A 15,904-nucleotide genomic window follows, 5' to 3' on the forward strand; every position below is an offset into this window, starting at 1 on the left:
CGTCATACTTGATAGTTGTTAGCTAACTACTGAAAAAAGTTCTGGGAAAATTATACAAACGAATGCAAATGACATTTTACAACACTGTCTAGAGTTGGTACAACCCTTGTCCGTTAAATATGAGCGGTAATATGACCTCCCCTAGAATTTCTAGAGGTAATCCATCTGCCGTTTACAGTTCCACGGAATGGAATGCTTTTCAAAGGCAGACATTCCTCAGTTTCCGAAAGATGTGGGAGTTTACGAATGATAAATTACTTACTAGTCAGAAAGCACATTTACCGGAACGTCAACAAATTGTGGGCCTGTCTTGGTAAGAGTAGTCACTATGCTACTACCCAAGCCGGTCCTGGGTGGACGATAGGCAGAATAACAACGATTTCAACTATGCTGTTCTTACGATTGTCCGTCTGCTAAAAAAAGATTCAAATTCAGTTCCCTCAGGGTTGTTACGGAGATCCTAAAAAACTTTCCGCGCTAAATCCCCACCATTTCCGCGCGACATGAAATTCATTCTGCGCCAAATCCGCGCGACTTAGAACTATAATCTAAGCAAATACACGTGAAATATCAATTTTTAATCACATTTTACTGAACGTCTTCTCTTCAAGTTTGTTTTTAATAATATTCTAATTCAATGGCTATACATTCCAACAGGAACTTGACCTGCTTTTCAACTTAGGATTCTATTGGCATTTCCCTAACATACTAAGTAACCCGCTGTTAGTATTAAACCACTCTAGAAACCCTATTCATCACTATAGAAGTATTGAGGCTAAGTGAACAAAAACTAAGCAGCCAAAACTATTTCAATATGCATCGCTTTTAAAATTAGATGATGGTTTTGGCATGTTTTGTTCCGTTATTGCCAGTTGATTTTATGTTGATCGAACGATATAAAGTTCGGCACAAGATTCATTGATATACAAAAAATGTTCAGGTCAGATTTGATAATAATTGATTATAGATAAACTTGGCAAATAATAAAAAAAACTGCCAAAAAACTGAAGTACCGTCGTTCGGGGTGATATTGGGCCTAAGGGGTAAGATTGGGCCAAAAACGAAAAATGTTTCCATTCCTAATATCTCAGAAACTGTTACAAATTTTGATGAAAACGTCTAACTATTTGAAATTATATCAAAATTCACGTCTAGGAAATCACAAAACAAATTCCAAGAACCAATTGTGCTCGTACCATCGTACCATGGAATTTGTATGTAAAACTATTGATCGGATGAATCCGTATTTAAATATTGTCAGTAATGCCTCACAAATCTATTATATAACATGTTACGACAATCTGTTGTTGTTTTATCGAATTTTATGGATATTTTATATAGCGGTTCTGGTTTTTCGTAGCAACGAGCAATGCACGCTAAAAAGGGGTGAGATTGGGCCAAGCCCAATAATATGCGCTTTGGTTGATTTGCCTTACATAGTTGGTAAGAGCCGTAATGTAGGCAATTATTTTTAATGTGTATCACACTAAGTTTGGTTTCAAACTATTGAATCGAAGCATCGTCACCGCTGCACTTTATTTTATTTGGCCCTGTGAGGGGTGAGAATGGGCCAATTTTGAACAACATATAACTTTGAAGAATTTCCCTCATTTATTATTTTTCCCCACACAGTGGTAAATTTATTATTCAACATTGTACCAAACCAATTAAAACTTTTTTTTTAATCTTTCGTTTATTTTGGGGGCTCAATTGCCAATTAAAACTTGATTCCAATGTTAACTACTAGAACTTTGTAATATTTACTTGGAACACACCACATTTTGACCCAATGACACCCCCGTTGACGGTAATGAATTATGCAACTTTGTTGTAATTTTTAAACAAGACAAGCTTGCGTAGAGATTAAGGAATTAGACAATGCAGCTCCGGTTTTAAACAAAACTACTGTAAAACAATTATTTGAATTCGTATCAAGAAACAATACAAAATCTAACATGGTTACAAAATGTTTCGACCGTACTGGAATTTCAGCCAAAATCTCCTAGAATATCTGCGAAAACTTTTCCGAGAATTCCTGCGGAAATTCATTATTCGTGTGCAGATTCATCCCAGCAATTACTGTGGTTAATCCTCCGGGAATTCTCACAGAAAATTTCTTGGAAATGTTTGCAGAAATCCAACTGCTCTCGGATCTGCTACAAAAGTCGCTACACAATTGTACAAAGGCTCCTCAGGGAAATTATTCGAATATTCATTTGGGAATTTTGACGTTAGTTGGATGTTCCTCCAATTGTTTTTATAATAATTGAAATAATGCTGCAAAAATCCTTTGGAAATCTTCAGAATTTGAACTAAACATTCTTCTGATTTGCAGGGCTGGTAGCGATGAAAGCTATTCTAAATAGTGACTTTTGTAACCAACGTGACCAAAAGTGACCAAATAGAGACTTTCAGTTGCAGAAACAGTGACCAAATAGTGACTTTTGTATGAAGTTTTAGACTGTCTTGGCAAGAGTAGTAGCATGCTACTACCCAAGCCGTTGCTGGGTGGACGTTAGGCAGAATAACAGCGATTTCAACAATTCTGTTTTCACAACTGGCCCTCTACACTGTGGGGAATAAAGTGAGTCCGAAAAATGCATTTGCATTTGTTGGTTACATTGATGGATAAAGTGGAACGTATTTCTTATTTCATGATAAAAATAATGAAATAAACTAAAATATTTAAAAATGACATTAATAGAAAAAATGATAACGAATTTGAAATTCAATCGTAGTTGGCATTTGAAACGCCAGCATACTAAGAAGCTAATGAGAAGAAATTTGAAATTCAATCTCAGTAGGCTGACAGGAACGGTGAAAATAAACGATCATTCAGTGTTCTGTTTTTGAGGCGTGAACATGCGAATTATCCTTCGGTGTTCCGCGCTTGTTTTCGTTGGTGAGAGGCAAATCGGAAGACGGATTTGCTTGGCTACGACAATGACGTAGTCGTTGCTCCCTACAAGGTAAGAGAGTTCAGCAGTAGAAGAAAAGCTGAATGAGGCAAAAAATATGGAAAGCCTCCGACGTAAAAAAATATGGCAAAAAAAAAGATAAGCTATGATTGGTGAAGGGTAAAAAAAAAGGTAAACCCCAGACGAGATATGGCAAAAAATAATGGTAAGCCTCAGTCTGAAAACATGGCAAAAAATAATGGTAAGCCATACAAAAGGTAAAAAAAAATGGTAAGCCTAAGTTGGAAAAGAGAACGGCAAAAAAAAGATAAGCCATGATATGCTAAGGGCAAATAGAAAGAGAGAGAGAGAACGCGAGAAAATAATATGGCAAAAAAAAAATAAGAAAGGGCATAAAAAAAATTACACACATATAAAAAAAGGGGTGTCAATAGGCGAGAGAGATTCTTGACAGAATAAAAAAAAATAGATTGTGTTTCAATGAGCAAAATAAGCAATATTGAGAAATATAAAAAAACGAAGGTGGTCTACCATTTCAAGATCAGTTATCAGTTATGTTTGGAACTCATCCGCTATGCAGCGCGTTAGATTGACAGTTCCTTCGCAGTTCGGTTGAATATCTTGACATCTATAAGATTTGGAAAGTTGTCTTCTACAGAGTCGTTGAGAAAATCAAAATCAATGAGAGTCTTAAATTTATCTGATCGACAGAGCTGTTGTTCAAGATAGTAGGTTCAGTTGAATATCTCTTTGTCGGTGAGATTTGGAAAGTTTTCGTAATCTAAAAAGTTGTGGAAAAAAAAAATTAAAAAAAAAATGCTGAATTGAAGATGGTGTTGTTTGCAATATATTTGCTTGGTGGCATCAAATTGCATAAGTTTGCCAATTCGGTTAAGTATCTCAAAATCTTGGATATAGATGGGATTTGGATTGAATTTGGATTTGGATTGAATTTGGATTTGGATTGAATTTGGATTTGGATTGAATTTGGATTGGATTTGGATTGGATTTGGATTGGATTTGGATTGGATTTGGATTGGATTTGGATTGGATTTGGATTGGATTTGGATTGGATTTGGATTGGATTTGGATTGGATTTGGATTGGATTGGATTGGTTTGGATTGGATTGGATTTGGATTGGTTGGTTTGGATTGGTTTGGTTTGGTTTGGATTGGTTTGGTTTGGTTTGGATTGGTTTGGATTGGTTTGGATTGGTTTGGATTGGTTTGGATTGGTTTGGATTGGTTTGGATTGGTTTGGATTGGTTTGGATTGGTTTGGATTGGTTTGGATTGGTTTGGATTGGTTTGGTTGGTTTGGATTGGTTTGGATTGGTTTGGATTGGTTTGGATTGGTTTGGATTGGTTTGGATTGGTTTGGATTGGTTTGGATTGGTTTGGATTGGTTTGGATTGGTTTGGATTGGTTTGGATTGGATTGGTTTGGATTGGTTTGGATTGGTTTGGATTGGTTTGGATTGGTTTGGATTGGTTTGGATTGGTTTGGATTGGTTTGGATTGGTTTGGATTGGTTTGGATTGGTTTGGATTGGTTTGGATTGGTTTGGATTGGTTTGGTTGGTTTGGATTTGATTTGGATTGGTTTGGATTGGTTTGGATTGGTTTGGATTGGTTTGGATTGGTTTGGATTGGTTTGGATTGGTTTGGATTGGTTTGGATTGGTTTGGATTGGTTTGGATTGGTTTGGATTGGTTTGGATTGGTTTGGATTGGTTTGGATTGGTTTGGATTGGTTTGGATTGGTTTGGATTGGATTTGGATTGGTTTGGATTGGTTTGGATTGGATTTGGATTGGTTATGGATTGGATTTGGATTGGATTTGGATTGGATTTGGATTGGATTTGAATTGGATTTGAATTGGATTTGGATTGGATTTGGATTGGATTTGGATTGAATTTGGATTGGATTTGGATTGGATTTGGATTCGATTTGGATTGAATTTGGATTGGATTGGATTGGATTTGTGTAGAATGTGGATTGGATTTGGGTTAGATTGGTTTAGTAAATCGATAGTTTCAACAGAATTTAAGGACAGTTTAAGGACAGCGTCAATGCTTTAGAGCCACAAATAATAAATTCATAGCTGTTATTGATATTTAAACTACTGCGCCGGTATGAAAAAAAGAATACAATTAAATTCATGTTTTCATATTAACAGCTCCAAAAAAATTTCCTAACCGAAAAAAAAGAAAGAGTAGAGACGGTGAATATTGTGGGGAATAAAGTGAGTCCGAAAAATGCATTTGCATTTGTTGGTTACATTGATGGATAAAGTGGAACGTATTTCTTATTTCATGATAAAAATAATGAAATAAACTAAAATATTTAAAAATGACATTGTAGAAAAAATGATAACGAATTTGAAATTCAATCGTAGTTGGCATTTGAAACGCCAGCATACTAAGAAGCTAATGAGAAGAAATTTGAAATTCAATCTCAGTAGGCTGACAGGAACGGTGAAAATAAACGATCATTCAGTGTTCTGTTTTTGAGGCGTGAACATGCGAATTATCCTTCGGTGTTCCGCGCTTGTTTTCGTTGGTGAGAGGCAAATCGGAAGACGGATTTGCTTGGCTACGACATACACCATCTTTCCAGGGTTGCTGTCCGGCATTCTTGCAACATGTCCTGCCCACGTACCCTTCCGGCTTTAGCTACCTTCTGGATACTGGGTTCGCCGTAGAGTTGGGCGAGCTCAAGGTTCATTCTTCGCCGCCACACACCGTCTTCTTGCACACCGCCAAAGATGGTCCTAAGTGGAAGATCAAAGTGTGCTGGGATAAGAACAAGTCGTGAAAATGTTTTCTCCATTGTCAAAAATCAAGAAAAACTGAAAAAATGTGTTTATAACGAAGAAAATTGTTCATGTGGTACAGATTTCGGAGACAGTACTAATGCTGAACGAGATACTAAAGGTTAAGTGCAGCAATGACTTGCGGCTGAACTTCACGCCACACAACATTCTGAGAGTTGATCTAGACGCATTTTTTCGGACAGCCGGAAAAAGAAAAGCCCAACGTTTTCGAAGTTTTTTTGTGGAAAGCTATAAGCTGTGCCTTGAAAAAGTCCCTGATGAGTGCCATTAAGAAGTCGTACAATGCTGAAGGAAAAGACCTGTCATCCCGATAACCAGACGGGGATTGCGAGGCGGTTGCGGTCAAGCGGATTGTGAAGTTGTTCTTGTCGAAGTTTCGAGAGGGTAGTTGCAGCCTATAATGGATATGCCTAGTCATCTGTAACACTGGACTGGGGTCGACTAGATGGGGAGCATGCGTTTGATATGTAAGGTGTTGCTTGCTACTTCGGTAAGTCCGTTCCTTTTTTATTATTACCGGCATGATCTTTGTGGAATAGTCACTATGTATAGTGTCAAATCCAAAACTAACAAAAAAAAAACAACTGAAACAAACCAAACACAACACTGTCAGGGGCCCGCATCAAAAACATTCAAAATTTGACAACTGTGGTGCGATAATGTCGCGTAAGCACATATAACCGTCAACTATGTGCTTACGCGACATTATCGCACCACAGTTGTCAAATTTTGAATGTTTTTGATGCGGGCCCCTGGCAGTGTTGTGTTTGGTTTGTTTCAGTTGTTTTTTTTTGTTAGTGAAAGAAGGATTTGACACTATACATAGTGACTATTCCTCAACGATCATTTTTTCATTACCTACCCTATTTTTTGAGACTTTGTTTTGCGTTGTCTCAAGTATTCTACAAAAATACAAAGGTAAAGTTAAAAAGTACCGTGAACCGTACCGTACCGAAGTTGAAACATTCATTGGAAAACATGTAGTGCCTCTTTGGGAACATTTGCTACTCCAACACATTGTTTAATGATTCTGGGTTCTAAAAAATTGCTACTGGCAAATGTTGCTAATATATACAAAAATTAGTTGGAATGTCATGTCCCTGTGTTCTGCAGAGGATATTTTTAATATAAATACTTTATTGAAAAAGCTTCTATAGTTATTTGCTTCTATGCAGGGTTCGTACTTTTCGTTTGATGAGAAGAAATCATACAATTTTCTGGTCGATGGAGGATGTTTCGTAGTTTGTGGTGAAAAACATCTTTGAATCATTCCTTACTAATTATACAACAGCTGCTGTCCCATAACCACCTAATAACGGTGGCATATGAGTCAATTCCCCGTATCCATCGAATCCTACTTTGGCAATATTTCACATTTTTTCTCTCTACCCAACTATGTGTATCGAAATTGAACAACAGTCGATCGCGTTTAAATCACAAACATGTGCTTCTACCTGTCGTATTGAGGCGGGTTTGCTTCTGCTACGACAATAGAGGCTTGTTTGCAGCCGTTTGATCATTTATTCATCCACATAGAATTCATTTGTTGATCAAAATCATTATCATATCAGGAGGGGAGGGGAATTTAATTTCTTTTTGCTCTTTTTTCGTTTCAGAGAGCGAGCAAAGGCGCTTAAACCTAGGCTATTAGCCAGGGCAAGGCTAATACCTTCGCTCCATCCGAGGAAAATCATCGGTAAGGATAATGGAGTGACATAAATTTCTTAGCAAAGTCACTCCCAACGTATTTCCACAAATTTTCTATCATTTGCTTATAATGATATTCCTAAACCACATACCCTACCCACCATCCAATTCCTTGACATCTATGAGGGCGTCGGTGAGTCGCTGGCCTCTCGTTAAGTAGATGTCATATCATCATTTCCTTCCCTTTCCTAGTAACGGAGAAGATGGGCGTGGCCGGCAATAATAGCTTTCATGTTTTATCATTTTGGACCCCCAATTGGATTTCCATTGAATCCCAAATGGAAATCCATAAGCAATTGGGGTAAGAAAGGTAAAGAATATACATGACAACTATCAGTATGCAATCTACGAAATACTCCGTTACAACGCAACGCAACGCAACCGCCAAAGATGGTCCTAAGGACCCGTCTCTCGAATACTCCGAGTGCTTGCAAGTCTTCCTCGAGCATTGTCCATGTTTCATGTCCGTAGAGGACAACCGGTCTTATAAGCGTCTTGTACATGACACATTTGGTGCGGTGGCGAATCTTTTTCGACCGCAGTTTCTTCTGGAGCCCATAGTAGGCCCGACTTCCACAGATGATGCGCCTTCGTATTTCACGACTAACGTTGTTGTACAAAAATGTTATGTTATACAAAAATATATAATAGGGTGGAAAACAAAAATATGTTTAGCAAATCTTTTCATTATAAACAAATTCAGAAGAGTGCTTTCTAGTTCTACATATGCAGTGCAGGATTATTCATATTAAAATCTCATTCGTCTATTCCTTCAACATACAAAATCACATCTTTTTGCTCAAAAAGAAAACTGGGACACGTGACCTACCAAATCGAATATTTTCCCTGAGGTTTTGGACATTTAGGGGGATGTTCCCCAGTGCCGAAAGCATAAGCCATTTATCGAAATATTCTCTGTTTATCCGGATTATGTTTAAACGTATATCGAATACACAAAATATGATCATACACGACGTTTTTCGACGATGTATTTTGATGATGAATGTTGGGTAAAGAATTCCACGGTACATAAAAGTGTCCTCTAGTACCGGACACTATTGCATCATGTTCAAATATGACCAAGTTCCTGTTATTATTCAAAACATAATTTAGAATAGTAATATTTTCCACTTGCTTTAAGTTTTAGGTATCAAAATGTGTTAGTGAAGCTTATTTTTGACCCTCGAGTTACATTTCTTACACTCTACGCCAAATTCCCACCTTTTCAATGCCATCTTCAGTTTTTGTTTCTGCTTATTTTTTGGCTTTTTGATGCCTTAGAAAGAAGAAAGAATTAAATTCAAGTAAGTTAAACAAAACAGGTGTAAATAACGGCTATTTGGTCAAATGAAAAACCTCACTGTCCGGACTTGGGGGACAGCTACCGGATACAGAAATTGATTTTGCACCACAGTTACGTTGTATATTTAACGAATCAGGATCGTCATTTAAAACATGGTTAATGTTGACCAATTCTGCATAATGGGAATGCATTCAAATTATTCAAATAGGGCAAACGATCATGGCAGTTTCTATTGTTGCGATAGTACTGTGTACGGTAAATCTACGAAACAAACGCAGCAACCAAGACGTCCAATATTCCAATAGCGAGCAAAGTGAAAACCTGGTAAATATCTTTAAAATACCTTACTAAATGTATTCCAGTGCTCCAATAGTTGCGGTTTTGTTCCTATAGTTGCGAGTCTCACAAGAAAGCAATGGGATTCGCAACTATAGGATCGCGAATAAAAAAATACCGCAACGGAAAACATGGAATACATGCAACGCAATATTTTTTCCAACAAAATATATAAGGAAAGATTTCCAATGTTCATCCAAGGTTAGCGGAATGAGCTTTTCAATAATTCTGGGCAAATGAATAGTGTAGCTTAGTGATTAGTTCCTCTACTATTGGATCATCAACCCTATTGTTGATTCAAACCTTTTGAAGTAAGGTGAAACATTAAAATTTTGAGCATTTTTGTTCAACTTAATAATTTGCAAAAAGTTTGTCCCGCGCTGGAAAAACACCCCCTTCGCCAAAATTGTAAAAAAATACGCCTTTTTGATAAATCCCGGAAAAACTTCTAAGGGAATCTCGGATAAGTTTTTGAAAGAATTCATAGAGAAGATTCTTAAGTAATTCCTGAAGAAATACCTGGATAAATCTAGGCATTTATTCGGAAATTCTATCGTAAATGCTTTTGAGCATTCTTCGGGAAATTCCTTTAATAATGCTCACAAAAATTATTTTCGAAACCTTATTCGGGTTCTCCTTCGGAAATTTCTTCAAGAATTCATTCGTAAATTCTCCCAAAAAAAACTTCTAGAAATACTTTTGGAATATTCCTTCAGGAATTTCCAAAAAAAATCATAAATTTCCGCTAATAAATCCTCTTTTTTGATTTCTTTAGGAATTTCATCAAAAAATCCTCCGGAAAGAACTTCGCATTTTTTTTTTTCAGAAGATCCTTTGGAAGTTTCTCATACAAAACATCTAAAAATTCTTGGAAAAAGTGTAGGAAATCCTTTGAAATTCGCTCAGTAATTTCTTCGGGAATTCCTTTAGTACAATGGTACAAACATGCTAAATTCCTTCAGGAATTATTTTTGAAATCCAGCGAAATTCTTCGGGAATTTTCGTTGGAACAATTCTCCCGGTTATTTTTAAAGAATAAATAGGTTTGCAATGGAAACTAAAAAAAAATCAAAGGCATTTTCAAAGGTATTCTCGAAGAAAATCAATAACGAATTTTCAAAGGAATTTTTAAAGAAGTTTTCAAAACAATTTCAAAGAAATTTTGAAGAGATTCCCAAAAGAAATTTTCTATGTCCTCTCATGGTATTTGAGGTGAGGGGTGAATACAGCATTTCATCAAATTTTCCCGGTGTTCATTCAAATTTCCCCATATTTCCCGAGATTGATTTTCAATTCCTGACTGTTTCTCGGTTCTTTCGATTTTCCCGATCAGCGAAACGATCACCCTGCATGAGAATTTCATCTGAATTTACGATTTCTTTTCAGAATTTTTTTTATCCAAATTTTAACTGCAAATTTTCTTGGATTTCCACAGAACATTATTTTGTTTTTGTATAGAAAATTCATCAAAATTTCAACAAGAAATTCTTCAGAAGTTTCATAGGATATCCTTCTGAATTTCCATGGAAATTTCTTCTAAATTTTCACGAGAAATCCACTATCGGAATTTTACCATATAAGCGTATAAATACTTTCCATAATTTACATCAAACGATTTTTTGAGTAGATAATGATTATTCGTCAGATATTCGTCTTTTTCGAAATGTTTCCAAAATCTTCACAAGAAGTTTTGTCATAAAGATCTACTCTGGAGATTCCTTAGAACAATAAAAGCCTTTTTTTTTTTGCTACCATCAACTCCTACACGAGTATCCGTCAATGTTTTAATCCGTAATTCGTATGCCAGCAGCCCTTTTTGCGCAATTTCACTTATGATTCGATTAGGCTCAATCCAATTGTGCTCAAGCGCTCGTCACCAAATTCGATACCGTGGCCCATAGCACTAACTATTGGACCGAGAAACCAGAGAGTGAATTGAACATCGTTCGAAAAAAAACTTACCCGATTGCATTCCAGTGCGGCCGCACTGTGCTCCTCACGCTGGCGAAAACAGTGAGTACATTTGCTCTTGTTAAAGATGTTTGGTGAAAATTTACGACACTCCAAGTTGCGGCTACCCATCGTTTCGAATTTTCTCCACTTCACACGCAATTCCAGAGGCTGTGAGCCAGATGGACCAAAACGCGATCGATGATCACCACTCAGCGAAACAAAAATCAAAAATATTTCCTTAGCTTCGATTCCGCTTCGTCTTGGAATCTCTTCTTCGTTGCAATCTTCTCGGAGCAGGCTTCTTCACAGCATCAAAACAAAGCCCAACACGATCGAGAGTAAAATTGAACCTCACTTAACCAAAATTAAACGAAATTGAAAATCGTCTCCAAATATCGACGGTCAGATCCGACTCGAACGCATTTTTCCAATCACTGTGTTTATGCTCGCCAACCACTCACAACGCACACATCGAGACTTTGAAGCATTTAAGCTGTTGTCGAAAACAAAATAACACAACGAAACCGAGAAACAAGGAAAATTAATCCAAAGCGTCGTGTTTCCCTCCTGGGTCCGCTTCTTCCCAGTCATCAAAACCCGGCTCGTATGCTTCCTTCTATTTTGTTTTCCACTGGTTTGGCTCGAAATCGATCGATAAATGTGAAATCTAATTAACGTAACGCCTTCAAACACCTGTACGAAAAACAATTTGCATCGCTTCCTCGCCAGCAAACTTCCATTCAATCAGCATAATGCATTTGCCTAGCGCAGTGATTAAAACTTTGCCACATAAAACCTTCGCTAAGGCCAGTTCACTCCATCCATTCACTTGTTGCACATTGGTTAACTTGAATTGCCTTGTACGTTCCTTCCTTCTCTTCTCTTCACCTCTGCGTAGTGCTTGCGCGAACTCTAACCACTTCCGAACAATACAAACATTGGCTATTTGCTTATATTATTGATTGCATCAATCCACACTGCCATACGATGGGGTTCCAAGGGTTGTAACCAAACATGCCACTTGACGGCTTTCTAATGAATACTAGCTGTCAAAATCGTACAAAACTTGATCCACCATGGGACAACATCAGAGCCACATCATTAATTCATTAGAAATCGCTCGTGCACCTCGCGTCTCACCAGCGCAAATGAACGTCGGCGATATTATCGCGTTATTCACCTCTCCTCCACTTCGATTCGGTGGATGTATTTCTTCACTCATTCACTCCGGTTTCCGTGCAACGACACTGCCTGAATCGCCAAATCGTCAGCGCATTGCCTTCTCCCTCACGTACGCAGCCACTACTAGCACAAACGTAGTAGGCACCGAAAAAACACAAGCACCCTCGCGTAAACCAAGCAGGCCTGCTAAACCTGTTGCGCACCTTCGTCCATGCGCTGGATCAAAACTGCTTGCGTGTGAATATGTTAATTTTTCTGACGTTTCCCTCACTGCCGAAATTCACCGTCGTCCATCGGCTGGGCTGCCAATTCAGTGTACGAAAAAGTCACCAGATCTCTTCTTCCAGCGCCACGCAGATTGAATCATTTTCAAACCGGGTGTGATTCAATCCGAAATACCTACATTCACCTGATCATCGTACACCTTGGACTTTCAGAATCGACACTTCACCAGAACTCCCGTATTCTCAACCACGTACTCGAGTTTTTCGTTCGTATTTGTCGAATGTTTCGTATTTCTAAAATGAATATTGTTTATTTACACAAATTCCACAGCTAATGTTCCGCAGAACTTCCATCCGCTCACTAATTCCGAAAAAACGCGCAAAACAACGGTAAAAACACCTTCCCGACTGAAACGACTGTTTACAAGATCACCGACGTTTCACAACTAACGCAGCAAAGTCATGTGCCAGCGAAGCATGCCTCGTTGAACCCTACAACAGCAGACCGCTCTCAAGCACCGGTATTGGCTCTCTCTCAATAATTGCATCCACACGCTAAAGGTTATTAACACACGATTAGATTTCGTACACACAAACCGACTCTCTTCTGGGACAACATAAGATAAGTGCAACTGCTAACGTTATTCATTGGTGTGTAACAGAGAGATACGAGATATATCATCGGGCTCTCACGTTTTCAACCACTTACATTTTCTCTCGTAAGAACACTCTGCACGCTAAACTATCACAAAGAGTGAATTGTGATCGTCAGAACCGCAATAGTCACCAAGGTTGATTTTGTTCATAAAAGGGATCTATCAAATTACCTTCGAAACACCATGACTGCGAACGTCGTGAAAAGATCACATCCAATTTTTTCAATGCAAAAGGCGACAATTTGAATAACAAGTGTTTGACATAAAGTGTACCGTTTTGTCGTGAGAGGCATATAGTGTGCAGTCTTTTGATTGATTCTTAGCGTGTAAACGTAGGCGCATTCGCTATAGAACAGATACTGCTACAGTGCATGTGGATAGTGATTTGGAAATCATCGAGTCGGGTTGGTCGTTGTTACTCAACCCATTACCCACCAACATAATTTGTTAATCGCAAGAGAGCCAGAAGTATTGCACGCTAAAGTTTATGAACACAAAAAAAAATGTGTGTTTCAAAACAAGCAAATTCGGGTATTCACGATCATGGTTTGGTTGTACAACGAGGTGAATGTGGGAAGCATCTTCTGATTTCAAATTAGTATTCTAATTAACGTTAGTCATATCAAGGAATGTTCTTTACCCAGGTCGAGAAAGCATCTCGCCGACGGAGGTCCATTTCGAATAATGGAAACACAATCATGTGTTAATATACCTAAGCGAGTTTGTTAAAAGATTTCCCCATATGAAAAAATGAGGTAACTGACATGACAAGATGTGCATGAAGTAGACGAATACAGATAATTATGCTGAAACAATCACATTTTGGCTCATATCCTTATAATTATAATAGCAATGTTTGTATGATCGTTTTGGCACAAAATGAATTTATTTAATAAGGCAAACTTATCGCATGCAAGATATGGCATTGATAGGTAGTGGTGATAAAATCGAAATTTCGTCACCATAACACCACTAATCAATGCAAACTAAGTGCATGAGACTATATTTTAACCTTCCTTCTACTTCATTCCTTATTACTATTTTCCTTTGAAACAGCCCCGTTTTCCATTAATTTGCGTAACTTTTGGTTTTCCCATACATGCTTGTGGCAAAAATTTCAAACCAATAGTAGCAGATTTAACAGAACAGATATTGCCACTCAGTGATAGCACTTCGATGCATTTTAAGTTGCTGCTGCCAGCTGGAAGTGAATTGACTCGAAGTAAACAATCGGCAACTCATTATAAATAAAATCATATGTTTTTGGTAATGCTAACTCAACCGTGCTGGTGCATTCCAAAATAGACCACGATGGAAGGAGAGATCAATAATTGTGTGAGGCAATCCATTCACCACAAAGGTGAACAAGTTAAAAAGAAGAAAATAGTGGTTGAGGAGGTGAATTCTTAGCCGAGACACGCACCTAGTTGCAGAACAAACTTGAATGAAAGAGGCAGTTCATTTTTGATCTACTACCCATCGAGGACAGGTCCCTTGAACAGGTGTTTATCAGTTAACGGAATTCGTTCAGATGCGATCAGTGTATAGACCTGTGCGAAGTATTGAGAAAGGCGGTGGCGTAAAGCCATTTTACACCGCGGCGCGTCACGCCGTAAGCAATGTTCAGCGGCTGAATCAGAATTTTGGGCCCAGAAAAAATTTCACGAGGCAAGCCATATCCGCTTTTTATGAATTTGAGTTTTTAGATAATTGCTGGCTACAGTCAATCATCCTAATGGCTATAGCTTGTATCTGTACAGCAAAAGTTTACATTACATCCTCCACTATGGACATTGCCGCATCACAGCTACGTTCATTGAAGTACTGGATACAAATCCAGAAATTCTTTGGAAAATCCTCAAGATATTCAGAAAATTAAAAAGGGTTTATAAAATTAATTTTGAATTTTCTAATGATTTTTCAGAACTTCCTCAAGAATTCTTAAAAAATATTTGGGTATTTTAAGGAAATTCTTACCGAAATTCTCCAGAATTTCCTTCAGGAATTTCTTTGAAAATCTTAGGATTGCTCCGGAAATTCATTTAGAATCTTTGGAATTTCTTCAGAAATTTATTCGAAAACTTTTTCATTAATTCTTTGAAAATTCCATTAAGAATTCCTTATAACCATGGAAGTTTTCCATGCGAATAATCCTTTAGAAATACTTTGGAATTTGATTTATTATTGTTTTTAATTTTAGAATTTCTAATAGTAATTCCTCCAGTAATTCCTCAAAGAATTTCTTCGAAACTCTATCAAGATTTTATTTACAACTTTCTCCAGAAATTCTTTCCAAATTTCCTATAAAATTCCTTTGGGCACTTTCCAGAAATTCCTGTAGACCTTAGAAAATTTCTTTGAAAATTCTTTAAGAATTATTTCGGAATCTTCAGAAATTCGTTTTAAATTACTTTTTTCAAACCGTTGTTCAAGTGTTTTCTTAATTTAAAATAGGTTTAACACATGAATACCTTTGGAAATTTATTCGAAAATTTCTTTAGAAATTCCTCAAATTAGAATTCTTTCCGAATTATTCATTTCAAGAATTTTGTATGGTTTACTGAAGGAATTTCTTCCTGACTTCCTGGAGGAAATTCAAAGGAATTTCTGAAAAAATACAAAGGCTTTCAGGGTTTTCTGAAGGAATCTCTGGATGAATGTCCAAATTAATTCTGGTCTTTTCTAAAAGATTTTGAAGAAATTACTGGAGAAATTTCCGACTCAATTCTTGAAGGAATAACCGAAAGAAGACCTGAAAAGATTTTCGAATAGAATTTTTAAAGAATAGGGAAA

At 37.3% G+C, this 15,904-nt stretch overlaps 1 protein-coding gene across 5 annotated transcripts in view; it reads right to left on the reverse strand.

Moving 5' to 3' along the window:
* Positions 1–12,884, reverse strand: part of LOC134211903 (protein outspread) — a 760,849-nt gene extending 747,965 nt beyond the window's left edge. For all 5 annotated transcript variants that reach the window (XM_062689284.1, XM_062689283.1, XM_062689282.1 and 2 more), the window contains exon 1: positions 11,059–12,884. In XM_062689284.1, the coding sequence (XP_062545268.1) occupies positions 11,059–11,178 (120 nt within the window). In that variant the 5' untranslated portion in view covers positions 11,179–12,884. The remainder of the gene's footprint in view (positions 1–11,058) is intronic.
* Positions 12,885–15,904: the final 3,020 nt, after the last annotated feature.

The sequence above is a fragment of the Armigeres subalbatus genome, chromosome 2 (genome assembly GCF_024139115.2).
Source record: "Armigeres subalbatus isolate Guangzhou_Male chromosome 2, GZ_Asu_2, whole genome shotgun sequence".
NCBI classification, from domain to species: Eukaryota; Metazoa; Arthropoda; class Insecta; order Diptera; family Culicidae; genus Armigeres; species Armigeres subalbatus.